This window comes from Achroia grisella, unplaced genomic scaffold (assembly GCF_030625045.1).
Source record: "Achroia grisella isolate CSIRO2021 unplaced genomic scaffold, CSIRO_AGI_Agris_v1 utg8760, whole genome shotgun sequence".
In the NCBI taxonomy this organism is placed as follows: domain Eukaryota; kingdom Metazoa; phylum Arthropoda; class Insecta; order Lepidoptera; family Pyralidae; genus Achroia; species Achroia grisella.
Window position 1 is genome coordinate 1 of NW_026713052.1, and position 15,480 is coordinate 15,480.

A 15,480-nucleotide genomic window follows, 5' to 3' on the forward strand; every position below is an offset into this window, starting at 1 on the left:
TCTTATTTACCACGCGGCTGTTGGAGTTAATGTTTGTGCCATTTACGTATACATCACCATTCGTTGGCTTCATCATGCCTGCAATAGAAGTATATCTATATATGAACTTCGTACTCCTTTTTACGAGAATTGCGCGCTCTGATGAGTATAAAATTTCGCATACTTTCAGTTTATTTAGAGAATGTATAAAGTTAATATATGTATTAAATTTATGCATAAAAATTAAATCAATAAAAACACACATTACACATATTATTATGTATGAACACACACGGCTATATACTCTTTTGTTTATTGTGATCAGATTAATATTATTTGTCTATAGCCAAAATACTCTATAACACTTATAAATACTTGCATTCTATACATTTATGTCCCTAATCGAGCAGTCATTTCAAATCACAGTATCTGTATTCATGAAAATCTATTACAGACTTATGATATTAAAAAAATTACCATCAGTTCGCAGTGCATTCAAGGTAAGAATTCGACAAGAAAGTCAGCTCTTATTCTATCTTTCTAATATAATTGTACATGTTTACAAAATTACATTACAATAGGCCGTTATTCTATAATGAGCCACCAAAATATGAAATGGTATAGTAATTTTAACATCCCTACGTATTGTTTATTACTCACCTGTTATTATGGACATGAGGGTGGTCTTCCCGGCTCCATTGTAACCTAGTAGAACAGTTATTTCCCCCCTGGTTTGCCGTGAATGAAACACCCTTGAGGGCTGTATGTTTCGAAAATCTATAAAAACATTATTCTTACTTTCGTCTAGTTCAATTATTAATTTAAATATAAAGCAAGAAAAGCGAAGTTGTAACTTATTATCAACTCAAAGTTTTCGCTCAGGTCCACACTCACTTTAAACTCAGTTTCTTCTTTTATATAGAAGGCTTTGGGCTATCAGCAGGTTCTTAGACCAGTAACATTGCGACCTACAGAGATCCATTGTGCTCATCAAGTTTCAGGCATCTACCTAGACTTCGCTACCTAGTGTTGTCAGGGATAAGAATTGAAAGATATTCTTAGGAGTTACGGTATTTATCTCCTCAGGATAGAGTGTGTACTTTCTAAAGGAGATATTTCATTTATGCATGAGTGCGCTACAACCACATAAGATGTGTAGTATTTCATATTCATCTTTCCAATAATATTATAATATATTTTGTTAATCATAAGCTGTAGTATACCACGAGCCCCTGACATAATGCTCTCATTGCATCCTAATGAGTGGTTCAAGGTTTATAAATGCAATGTCTCTTACCTTGTAGACATTCTCAATTTTTATACCAGGTTTGACACCTATCGGAGTATCCTCAAAATACTCTTCAGCCGTCTCATTCAATTTCATGCCTTCATCCTCTTCATCCTTAACGGTTGGCTTTACTTTTTTCCCAAAGAACTAAAAAGTATTTTATCATTAACTTATTTTATACTTTTATTACATTTCGATTTACTGGTTTTTACTCGTGATTTTGTTTGCGTAAATTTCAATAAAAAGTAATGTAATCCATCCAAAAGACTTCACTCTGTTCATGATATAAGGCAATAACAAACAAACAGATATTCTCTTTTATACAAACTAAATAAAATAAATTTGTGTACATATGTTCAAAATTTTAAAGATTCAATGGTCGCTGGTTTGATTCCTCGTAGGGTGCGAATATTTGTATTCATGTGTATGACTGTTTGTATCAACCTGGGTGTTTTCTGTGTATATATTATGTATTTATAAATATTTAATTATGTGTATCAATTGTATAATACCAATAATACAAAATTTGTTTCGCTTGGGACTAGACGGCGCTGTGAATTGTCCAGGGTCATTATTTATATTTACACTATTATTTAGACACGCGGTAGCGTGTCAAGCCGAGTTTCAAGTAAGAGAACTGGCGAGCAGCACCGTGTGTATATTTACACGAATCATTTGGAGCCACTTTTGACCCCCTCATAACTCAAAAACTCTTTAACATAAACCTGTCAAATTTGGTTCATATATTGAGACTTGCGAGATAAATATGTGTTCCAAATTTCATAAATATATCTCAAACGGTTATTTAGATATTAACGTCCAAATATCGTCATTTTTATCACTGATCAACTATAGATCAAATGTGAAATGATAGCCGAGTTTAATATTATGATATATGCCTTGATTGTTGACTTCTACGACAAAAGAGGTGAGATCTAAATGGGTGCCAAGTTCAATGGTCTGTTCTGAAATGTATTTATAACAATATAAAATATCATTTCTTCTTATAACTTAGGATAATATACTGTGGCCTAAGGTCTAACTTGGCTGGTTTTCATATACGAAATATAATGTAGCCTTCGCAAGTACTAAACATGTTACTTGTCGGTTCCTATTTTATTATTTAATTAGCAATCGAAAGTAATATAAATGTATTTAGGCAAATATATTAAGTTATAAGAAGAAATCATATTTTATATTGTTATAAATACATTTCAAAACCATTGAACTTGGCACCCATTTAGATCTCACCTCTGTTGTCGAAAGTCAACAATCAAGGCATATATCATAATATTAAACTCGGCTATCATTACACATTTATGTTTTGATGGGATTTTATATGTACGTTAGTTGATACGGCATTTACAATATGGATCAATAGTAGCCTGAATATATATATATTAATAACTGACCCCGCCAAAACCATTACGCTTCAGAATCAAGTAATATGTCAAACGTAATGTAAGGTGTAAAAGGTTTTTTAAAGTTTCGTTACGCAATAAATTTCTAAACGCATTCTGTTCGACTGTTTGTATGGGAAAATAAAATTGTTGTTTATACTATTATATTTATATCCATGCAATATCTTCATATTTATATTAATTTTTTCCATTTATTAACTTTCCTTGGATACATATTTCAAAACCAAAATTAACGAAATCGGTCAAGCCATTCTCGAGTTTTAGCGAGACTTTCAAACCTTTTTTATATATCAGAAACATAATTTCCAATGATTTAGTTAGGTATCACTGGCAAATGGATACATTAACGGGTCTCAGTTCACTCGTATATAAAACGTTAACATTTATTATGACAATTTTCTGTATGACTAATTATTATAGTAGTTTGCGTCATTACCTTGAATATGAAATGCCACGGTAATCCTTGTAAATATAGGCCGGGTAACACATAATTTAGGTAGCAGTTTAGCGTCATAAATAACCCAGATTGGATCATCATGAAGAAGTAAACCAAAACTATAGGTGGACTATTGATGGTGTGCGAGCTCAGCATTGTAGAGAATGTCACGCCTTGGCCTACAAAACACAACATTGTTTATATGCAAAATTAAGAAATATTAACAAGATTATAGTGTATATTTTAAATTTGACGCGGTACATATTTTTATGATAATTAAGAAAAATCACGGGATCTTACCACGTTTTATTTATTTTCCTCGAGTTCTCTATATTGCGACAATGCGGAGGAACATTGTCGCAATGTTTACCCATGAGAATAACGATAAAAATAAATAAAGCGTAATAAGATCCCGTGATTTTCTTAATTTTAAATATAAATAATGAGTGCGTCAAATTTAAAAAAAGTAGACAATCTTGTGGTCTCGTTTTAACACTAATACGTGGCTATTCCAGAAAACTAAGATGATATGCCTCTTATCCCGTAATTTAACTGCGTTAGTGCACTCTACAACCGCAACACAGCTTACAAAGCAAGCTGCTTGGCGGCTGAAATATATTTGTATTTCATCCTTAGAATACCAGCGTTGTGGCACCCTATCACGTCATAAGCTAAGCGGAGACCTATTTGGTACCAAAATAATCCAATATGTAATTTAAAAATTGATTTTGTTATTGTTATAAAACTCCATATATTCGCACTGAACAGGTTCGCGTTGTCATTTTTAATACGCATTACCAAAATGCAATACACTTTCATATGCCCGGAGAAATACAACCCCGGATTCTCCAACTCTATGTGGAATAGATTTCTTGTGGGGCGCGTCACATTCTAGGTGTGGTCATCTGGTGAGAAATGATTGCATCATTTCTCACCAGATGCGGTAAATAATAAATGAATAAAACATACCGAAGGATTCAAGCTTGCCCAACTCCTTCCAGAACCAGTAGCAGGGCATGTGGGGAGGAAACCGGTGAGCCACAAGAGTCGCCGGTCCATCACTACGTTCGTGAGAAGCTGAGTCGGCACCCAAAGAGCCACGTATGTTCCTACAGCTATTGTCACCACATATTGCTCTGTTAAAAACAAACGCGTTTAAGTTTTCCACGAACTAAAATAAATTTATTACTTCTAATAACAGAATTGTTTATTGGAGGAATATTGCTAAGATCGTAATATATATAATAATAAAATAATGTTTTTTGTTAATTTTGTACATAAGATATATGTATATTTATTGGTAACGCCGCGGAATGTTCTGAAAAGTGTATATAAATTCATAAACAGAAACAAAACAATACCGATGTTGTATACGTGACGTTCTATTTTCAAATTTTTTTTAATTTTAAATACATTATATAGTCCGAGATCCCGCTGCAGAATCAGTGTACTCATCGAGTGTTTGCTGAAAACCAAATTTTTACACATATTTATCATTAGGAGAATTTATATCTACCAGGTTGCCTATCAAAATGTGGCCGCTAGTATTTTTAATTAAATTATTAATAATTTATAATCCGTAAGAAATTTCATTGACTTGTTTTGTCAGTAAAATGTCGTTCACTTTACGGCAACATCTATAAAGACTGCAAAATCATGGTTGCCGTTGCGCACCTGGTCGCACCTCTTCGCAGCCAGGTGTACACAGGTATGATTTTATTACATTTATACACCCACAACGTACATTCATAATTTATATATCAAATTAAAGCTAATTTTTTTCTGTTTATTATCATATACGGTTGCCTAATTAAATCTGGCCGCAAATAAGGGTTGCTGGCTATTAATTTAGTAAATATTAAAGGTAGAGTGAATCGATGCAGTTCAACATTTTACGTGCCTTATGTATGGACTTCCAAAGTGCCAAAGTGTAAATGCCGCAAGATTGTTATTATTCAACAAAATGTACGCGGTAATAAAATCATACCTGTGTACACCTGGCTGCGAAGAGGTGCGGCCAGGTGCGCAACGGCAACCATGATTTTTCACAGTCTTTATAGATGTTGCCGTAAAGTGAACGACATTTTACTGAAAAAATAAGTCAATGAAATTTCTTATGGATTATGAATTATTAATAATTTAATTAAAAATACTAGTGGCCACATTTTGATAGGCAACCTGGTAGATATAAATTCTCCTAATGATAAATATGTGTAAAAATTTGGTTTTCAGCAAACACTCGATGAGTACACTGATTCTGCAGCGGGATCTCGTACTAATAAGGCTATTTGCGATCGCAAACATACTACGGACATGAAGTTACCATGTAACGCGGGTTATACCGCTCATGCGTAATCATTCCAAGGACTAATCTGTACTCGTAATGTCTCTTAACCTGTAATTTTTCTGCTTAAACATACCTTACTACCGAAACATACATTACAAAACAGCATCTGCTTGTCGGCTGAAATATGAAAGACTTTGATACCCACGCACATGACTTTTTACAGTACTTCTAGTGCTGTAAAATACTTTATTAGTAAAATTCTCTATCCTAAGGTTGTCTGGAAGAGATCGCCTTCTGTACCTTCTTTATTCTTTAATCTATTGTTATATTTTTCAAAGTATATATTTTTAATATACCTACTAACATTAAAAATAAATAAAACAATAAAAATATAAAAGGTGCCACTATTTAAAATTTTTACTTTTTATCAGCATAATCTATACTATAGATCAGTGTTATCATTTGATAGACTGATTAGGCTGTCCCAGTAGATACGTCGCAATAAAGACATACTGCTATACTTTGGTTTTTATTAGTGCACAATAGTTTATTACTTATGTTATATAACTCAAAGAACAGCAAATAAGCTGACCTTGTTGCACGGCAACTGATGTTAAGTGGCAGAACCGCCGCTATATTTTATTCTAACTATTCTACTGCTATTAGTCATACTGCACCAGACTACCGCACAACAATGGGGCGAATGTAAAAGTCACTCCTATTTCTAAAGAAAAAATAGATTGATCATCAGTCAGTCAGCCAGGAATTGGTATTCAACCGCTCCGTAAGTCCTTCGAATACATAATGAAAAGAGTAACACGACTTTTCGTATTACTCTGTTGCTGTTGGCAGCAGCTGGCCTAAAGAAATCTTACAAATATATCCAATAAAGAGAAAATTAGACTTTTTCTTAATTTTAAATACGTCATGTGATATTGTACTAAAGAGTTTTACTTCTTCATTTTGTAGTTTTATTTACTTTATATCTTTTAAATAAAATGAAGAAATGTTGAATAACGCTGAGCGTAATTCTTTGTGTTGTATAGTCCATTTACGAGGTATACTGTAGGTCATCTATACATAGAAATAAAATTGGAGTCTGTTTGTAATATTGAAAGAACCGTTTTTTATTACATGCATATGAATATAAATACATACACCAAACTAACATTTTTTACAATTTTATGTAATGGGGAGTAACTTATGTTACATTTATTTTAGAATTATTCTTTTATTTCAGACTAGCACTCCGCCCGCGGCTTCGCCCGCGTGTAGATAGGATATATAGGTTACGGCGCGTTTAAAGATCCGTGTACAACAGTGGGACGTTATATATCCTAAACCTTCCTTTTGAGTCACTCTATCTATTCTGTCTAGACTGTATGTCTAGATCTTAAAAACTTAGCGGATTTTGGTTCTTTTTTATTAAATAAAAAAGAACCAAAATCCGCTAAGTTTTTATTATGATATTAATACATATGTATTAAGATATTTTTGTTAAAATGTATATTTTGCACTTGCACACTCTTTGATAAGTTATTGTATCTCGGCCTGGGGAGGATCAGGGAAATGCTTATTATTGCGATTGGAAAGTTCCCAAAGAGCTGTACTAAAGGTAATGATTAAGAAGCCTATTTATTATCCCACTAAAGAATTGTATTCCCTTTGTAATGTACTGACCGTAAGACAGACATACATATTCAGGAGCGTACTCCGTAGACATTCAGATATAGCTTTCAACCCTAACTTTCATCACAATAAACGTAGACCTAGTATAGTTTGTCCAACTCAATCATCTAATCTTGCAGTAGTGCGACGGCAATATTAATATCTTGGTTCAGTGTCATATAACAAAATTAATAAGGTAGTTTCCATTTATCCACATACACTCCGCGAATCTAAAATATTATTGTTTCAATGGCTTCAGAAACTAGATTACGACGACATTGAAAATCTCGTAAAGGTTTGAAATATATTTGAAATATATATAAATAAACTCATCCATACCATCCAACAACATATACATTTACACAGATACATATACTTACAGATCTATATAATAACACATCAAATCGAATTATGCTCACTACAAATCATAAACATTAAATTACATTATAGCATTCGTTCGTTCGTCAAGTTTTTTCATTGTAATGTTTTTACATACAGGTAACCTAATTAGTGAATATTGGCTAAGAATTTTGTATTTAATTTAACTTATTTATCTTCCTAAAAGTTATGTTGTAAACGTAATCATGCATGGCTTTGCTTTGCTTTTTATTATTTTTTATTACATAAATTTATTGTATTTGCTACCGGAACACTAACGCCTCTGTCTTAAGGAGGTGGGCGTTGACGGCCACGACACAGTATTACTTACTAATGTGGCTGTTATCGTTACACTACCCTACTTTGTAAAATATTATATATTTTTAGTTCCAATAAAAGAATTATTATTATATTATTATTATTATTTTAACCGGAAATTGAAGCCGTTTAAATGGTATTGGCAGATCAGTTGGGATCATTGATATTCTTGGATATGAGCTAGTAGCCCAGCTGCCGTGCCGGTGATAATGGTCTACAATTAAATTGTCTTTCAATTCCTTAGTAAGCAACAAGTGCAATGGGACGCCATTGCATGTGTTCGGTGGGCTTAAATTTTGAGAAATTCCGATTTTTGACGTCAAATCGTATGGTAGTAGACCAGAAGGATTTAGTAAAAATTTCTGTGGATAATGCGTCTTCGATATTAGTCACGGTGGCGATTTATTTGTAATTTTTTATTAAGCCGGGAATTTTTTTAACTGTTATTATTATTGATTATTTCGTTGACTGATTTATAGTATCATATCATTCCTAGGCAACACTATTGCCCTAGAACACAACCAATGAAAGCCATTTTCGTGCAAATTCTCGATGTCAGGGTGCATCTATCAAAATTTCTAAATTATGGACGATTTGACATAGGGACTCATCCTAAAATTTCTGTTTAAATTTGGAGTAGGAATAATTCCATCTCAAAGTTAGTGTGGGTAACACTATCAGTGACTCCATGAAGATGAGTACTCATATTCGTCAGTAATTTTAAAATTCAAGTCCATAAGGGAGACGATGTTAATGACAGGGAGAGTCCGTCGGAAATCTCCAGCAAAGTACAAAAGTAATCCTGCCAATGACAGCAAAGGTGTTTCTAAGGTCTTTTAAGGTTCTATCCAAAGTGTCTCATGGTGCTTTCCTACTACATAATGAGGCGTCGTGTAATAATTTATCAGGCCTTTTTTTGTGGATAGAACGATTATTGTTCAAGATTTGCGGATAGCAGAAGTTTAAAAGTAGAATGAGCCGTTTTTCCATCCTTTAAGAGAATTGCTGCAAGTCCTGACTTCTCGATGCAACTGCTATCGCTATCTTCCCCGATTGTATTATCTTAGCAAGTATCCTCCTCCTGTACCCCAGTGACGGTCCTACATCGCATTTGGTTTATATAGGGTACTTGAATTAATAATGAGCGTTTTTTTAAGACGTTTACAGATTGTTTTCAAATAATGGTTCCAAATATATTAATCGAAGTATTGGCCATCGCTGGCCACTACCTTTTTCCATCTTTCTGGCAATTTTCGGATGCCAGCTCGAAAAAAATATTCGTCTTTTGAGGCAATCCAATCATCTACCCATTTTTTGGTTTGTTCGAAGTTTTGTTTGTTTGTCTGAAGTGAACTTCAGTTGGGTCAGACCCATGTGTCATCGACTGGAATAAGTAATAGTCCGAAGGAGCAATGTCTGGAGATTACAGCGGGTGGGGTAGGACTTCCCATTTCAGAGTTTCTAGGTAGATTTTACCGGTTTTGTAATATGTGGCCGTGTGTATGTCATGCTGCAAAATCACTTTGTTTTGACTTTCTTCGAATTTTAGCCGACGCAGTGATAATGTGTTTCAAAAAGCCCTTCCTTTTTTGGCGTGAAGAAGAACTCCCCGCAAAAACGCTTTATCTGGTACGTAATTGGACATTTTCGAAACAATATTTAATGCGTTTCAAACAAATGATACTAGCTATTTAAGACGACCACAGAGTGTAGGTTTTAGCCGGAAGACATTGCAAACTAGAATATTGAAACATACACTAGTGGCGGCCTCTTGATTGAAACGCTCATTATTAATTCAAGCACCCTTTAGCTAACCGAGGTGGTTTTGTTTCTAATACTTACTATCTTGGTATTAATCCTTATCAAAATATTAATTAAAAAAATTGTTTATAACACAAATATCAAATAAAGTATTTCAATAATGATGGATAGTTGAATAATAAAAATCACTCACTATCTCTCGCGATGTAGGAAGCAGCAAACGCCATAGCTATTATGGTGCAGAAATGTAGTTTTAACATGAGGAAGATGAGCATGGGGTTAGAATTCTGCACGAACGGGTTGGGGGTCGTGGTTAGAACTATGGTCCCAACGAAAGCGAACAAGCAGGATGCCGGCATCGTAAACACAAGGTGAGATAACCCCACGTGGTACATCCGAACACCGACCATTCTCAACAGTTCCTGTAATAAAATTATTAACCTTATTAATATTATAAATTTGAAAGTTTGTAAGTATGGATGTTTGTTACTCTTTCACGCAAAAACTACTAAACGTATTTTGATGAAACTTTACAGTAATAAAGCTTATGCATCAGAATAACACAGGCTATATTTTTTATTGAACTTTATATACATATTGAAATCTAACGCGGGTAAAACTGAGAACACAGCTAGTTATATATATTTATATTTCGATTTAATTCGGATATCCATCCATATTATGTTTGTTAGTAATATTATACTTATTTTAGTATATACATATACAATTGTCGTTATAGCAAATTTTTGTCCTCTTTTATATTAAGTTATAATTTTTATGAATAACTTATAGTTTTCAAAATAATGGTCAACATCCAATACAAATTAAAAAGAAAGGCATTAATTTGTGAAAAGACCGTGAAGTCGATCTAAGTCTATTGACTTATGTATTCTAAGACATATGATGGAAAAAATCCAGCATTCGTTCGAGAATTGCAATTTTTTCGTAATTACTACTAATAATAACTCGTTACAAATAATATACACACTATATAGGTACTATACTAACAACTGATATCTGGTTAACTTTAATGACTAAACCAATGTAAACATATAATTCTTGGTGTTGTTTTTTATTTATCTATACTAATATTATAAAGAGGAACATTAGATATTATTTCATGTTATAAACATCTATAACAACTTGGCCACATTATTCGTACTTTATAATTTTTGTTAAACACCAATGTAGTGTTCACCTATTTGTTATTTATGTCTTCTTATATCTCCTGGTATATAAGCTGTTATGGACATAATATCGGCTCATTAGCCATACCCCGCGGCGCCTGCGCGGGGAACATCTCCCCTCTCGCGCACTGCGGCCCATGTACGCTCGGCGCGAGACGACAGGTCATAAACAGCTAGTATTACCATATAGACTAACCAATATTGATGATTTTAATGAAACTTTACAATAATATTGCTTGTTACATGAGAATAGAACATATGCGATAAATTTTAAGTGTGTGAAACCGCGGACATTCGACGAATATTGTATATAACAGCCAGTTTATTTAATCAGTACCAGTAAAACTTTCATTGTTTTCATTTTAAAAAAATCTGTTACTCACCAGTATACCAGAGCACCTCTCGTCGACGAGCGTCGAGATGAGGAACACGTATGCAAGCATCGGCGAAATAAAACATAGCACTGCGAATAATGGGGCTAAGCCCAGGATCTCCTCATTGCCTTCGTTGCTCACGAACGGGAACTCTTGCACGGCGATAGTCTAAAATAAAATTGAAAAAATACTTATATTTTAATATTATAAAGCTGAAGTCTTTGTTTAATTGTTTGAACGCACTACTCTAAAGAAGTACTGGTTCCAATTGAAAAAATATTTTTGTGTTGGATAGTCCATTTGTCGAGGAAGGCTTTAAGCTATATATCGCATACTTATTATATAATACTTAAAAATTACAAATTTTGGAAAGTCCACATTATAACAGTGGCATTAAGGTCCAATTTGAAAATTTTTAATTTCTGAATTACACCACTTTTGTACTAGATATGCGATATAACATTACGCTACCACCAATAGAAGAGAAGCATCAGTGTAAAATGTTGCAAAACGGGGGAAATTATTCATATTTGAGAGCTTCCGTTGCGTGCGCTGCGTAAACGGTTCAAGTTACTCACAAAATATGTATGAAAGAATTATTCCTCTTTAAAATTATCTAAAAAAGGGCAAAAGATAATCGCAATAGTGTTTTTGATAACCACGCGAAAAAGTCGCGGGCACAGGCCGTTAAATTATAAGTTATGTATATAACATATGTAACAACTAGGCTATAATATGATAATACGAACTGACTATCTTTTATCATAAGTGTTTATAATAGACTTTTGATTTGATTTGATTTGATTGATCCTGGTACGTATGGCATCCTAGATATTAAAAATATATAACTACTAGACTACTTCAAATTAGAATAATATTAATTTACATTTTAATATCGAAAAACAATCTACTTCATTTGGAGTCGACGTAAATTTTTTTTCTCATCCATTCATCCCTGTTCGCAGTTATCTCGTTATTTACTCCCCTATCTTGTCATAGCATCTTTCACACAGTCCATCAATCTCTTTTTCGACTTTCCTCTGCCCTTATTCTCTTCATTCCTACGCATTACATGCGCACACCATGATAGACGATTACTTTTCAACCTGACACCGGCACTTCTTTACCGAGAAACCGTAAATTAATATTAATCTTATTTGAAGTAGCCTACAATCCAAACCAGTCCATAGAGATATAACAGAAAATGTGTAGCTTTATAATACAACTCTGTTTTGTCGCCTGAAGAGAAATGATCATCGGAAACTGTTTCTGGCTTGAGGGCATATGATATAGGATAGGACAGTCCTATTACTATTTTAAAATTTCGAACCCACATTTCGGAGTCTTTAAAAAAGATAATCTCTTTAATTATGACCGAGCCGACGAGATCAAAAACTATTACAAATTTCAAAATGGTAGTATTGATGCTACCATTTTGACAAATATAACACCGTGATAGACGAACGGACACAATTGCATCATAATTGTTTGTAATAAATGTATCATAACCAGTATCAGAACGAAATCAGAAGGGGACTCCCCCTCTTACATGTGTAGTTCGACGTAATCTTTTATATAAAATTCTCGTGTCACAATGTTGGTTACCATTTACAATACTCCTCCGAAACGACTTGTCCGATCTTTACGAAATTTTATGTGCATATTAATTAGATCTGAGAATCGGCTACCATTTAATTTTCATAACTTTAATTGTTAAAGGTTGTCCACCCTTAATTTTTGTTTTTATTTTTCTGACAAAAGTTTTATTTATTATTTTTTTATAATTTGGGGTTTTATGTATTTTTTAATGATGTACCATTAAAAAATACATAAAACCCCAAATTTTCACCTTTTATCCTCAAATCCTATTTTTTTATAACAATTTTAGCTGTTTCGGTATACTGATCTGTTTAAGTTATGGCTACTGAATTATTTGATTTTTCTTTTTTTCCATTAATTTCTTATTATAATAATAACCCTGGACAATTAACGATATAAATACTTGACTCACCATATCTTTACTCGTGTAAGGCCACACGAATAAAGATATTTTCATTTCATTATTCGTGGTATGTTTGTCACGTCTTTCCTAGCTATAAATGACCATGACAAACTGCAAAAATGAGGGGAATTACTGAAATTTATTATATTGTAATCATCAACGTAGAAAGATATGTTATTTACCTTACTTACCAAGTGAGTGCTTTATTTTTTATTCTTTATGAAATGGCATAAAGAATAATCATCATTAGATAGTATAAAATAAAGTCGCTGTCGGTCTGTCCCTATGTATGCTAAAATCTTTAAAACTACGCAATGGATTTTGAAGCGTTTTTATAGATAGAGTGATTCAAGAGGAATAATATATAATACATGTACTCCCGTGCGAAGCTGGGGCGAATAGCTAGTATAAAATAATTTGATCTTTGTTTGATCGGTTATTATTATCTACCGGATATTAATATCGGATGTCAAAGCATATTTATATATACGTATCTGATAGGTTACTATCATTATATGCCGACTACCGGATATATGTGTGTATTAATGTATCTTTGACGACCTTGGTACTCTAGCGGTCTAGCACACCGCTGTTGCTCTGATGGTCGGGTTCAATTCCTCGCACGGCACAAACATTTGTATTCATGAGTATGATTGTTTGTATCGGTCTGGGTATTTTCAATGTATAATATGTATGTATTTACGAAAAAAAACAGATCTATGTATTTGTACCAGTTGTCTAGTACCCATAACACAAGCTTTAGCTAACTTAACTTGGGTCTAGATGGCGCTGTGTGAATTGTCCTGAGATTATTTATTTATATATTATTATAGATTATTTATATAATTATTATTACCTATATACCAATATGTATATTATTTTATCTGTGGCATATATAAGTAAATAAATATACACTTTTAGAATTCATGTTATTGTTTAAATTGAAGGCCGCTAGTTTTGGCATGCGCGAATTATTTGAAGGTAAGTTATAATGTAGCTATTACATGCGCTAAAACAAACATAGAATTTTAAAAGTAAATCTCGTACTATACATATATTTCAACCTATATGTTGGACTACGAATCCTTATAAAGTAATAAATAAAATAGAGAGTGGACTGTATATTTCGAAAAGAAAATAATTAATGGAAAATGACGGAGAAATACGATTTCGACCCCAAAGTAAGCAATGTTACACCAAACTTACTTACCTTTGCTCAGGAACGTCCGATATATAGTACTATTTAGTGGCCACGTGGCAAATATATACACTCTAAGAGTGTATATATTTTCATAAAAACAATTTTATTGTAACAATTAAATCAATAATTTTCTTGTTTTATAGTTAAATATATGGAGCGTCCATTTTATTCCAGTTCTTATTTTCAATTGTTTTTTATTCTAAATTCGAAATTTAAGTGGCCACATGTATTTATTTGTGGCCAGTATTACCGAAGCGTCCTTTGCTTCAGTAAGAAAGCCGGTATTACAACCTGCTTAGACTAAGGAACACTATAAATGTACATCTATCTAAAAATATACAATTATTTTTTGTAGTATTCATAGAATATGTTATATAGGTAGTGTGGATAAATTTTTTCATAATCTATCATAATTTAACGAGGAGTAAGACGAGGAGTTGTGACCAACGAGTCAATATTATGACGATAACTAATATACTAAGAGATATAAGATATAAATAACAAAAAGTGAACAGAACAAATATGGTTTTTTTTTGGCGTGTTCCTTACTGGAGATGTATAAGTCAAGTTCTTCATTTGACAGAAAGTCATAAGTCTGTAATATTTGAAAGGGGTTGTATGTGGTTTTAATTATAACTAAAGTATGCCGGGCAGGCAGGTTGGGTCATTGGGTTACCTGAAGTATGATCGAGCGCTGTGGTTGGTTGGATGGTTGGCTCATACGAATATGTACGACATACTTTTTTTTTTTTCAAATTCAAATACTAAAATTATTTATTCATGTAGTACATTTTAGCCGCTTATGAACGTCAAGTTTTTACATTATAATTTTTTTTTCCCTACTCGTGAATGCTTGTAGGAACTGGTCTGCTCTAATCACTACAACTGAGAATAAGATGAAATCTTATTGTGTATTTAATATTTGAACCCAATAAATTAGTGCTAGTTGGTAGTTCGCACTCGCACGTTTCTACTAAATAATATTACAACGATTATTTGAAAGAACAAAACGTAAGTTTTTTGCTCATTCTTCTTGTGAAGAGACACCTTTCCAAAAGAGCCGTAGATTAAGAGTAGGATAACTATGTAAGTTTATTTGAATGAAGAATTTATATTCTTATTATATTCTATTCTATAAAAAGGATATAAGAACAAAAAAAAACATAAGTACCTGATTGAG

The 15,480-nt window shown here is 32.9% G+C and overlaps 1 protein-coding gene across 1 annotated transcript; it reads right to left on the minus strand.

The window, feature by feature from the left end:
• Positions 1–1,276: 1,276 nt before the first annotated feature.
• On the minus strand, positions 1,277–15,476 carry LOC131853144 (uncharacterized; the record flags this gene model as incomplete). Its single annotated transcript, XM_059203963.1, has 5 exons — positions 15,472–15,476; positions 11,107–11,265; positions 9,730–9,958; positions 4,094–4,260; positions 1,277–1,414 (listed from the first exon to the last, which is right to left on the minus strand). Coding segments are annotated over exons 2-5 (594 nt in total), but the record flags the coding sequence as incomplete, so codon positions are not given.
• Positions 15,477–15,480: the final 4 nt, after the last annotated feature.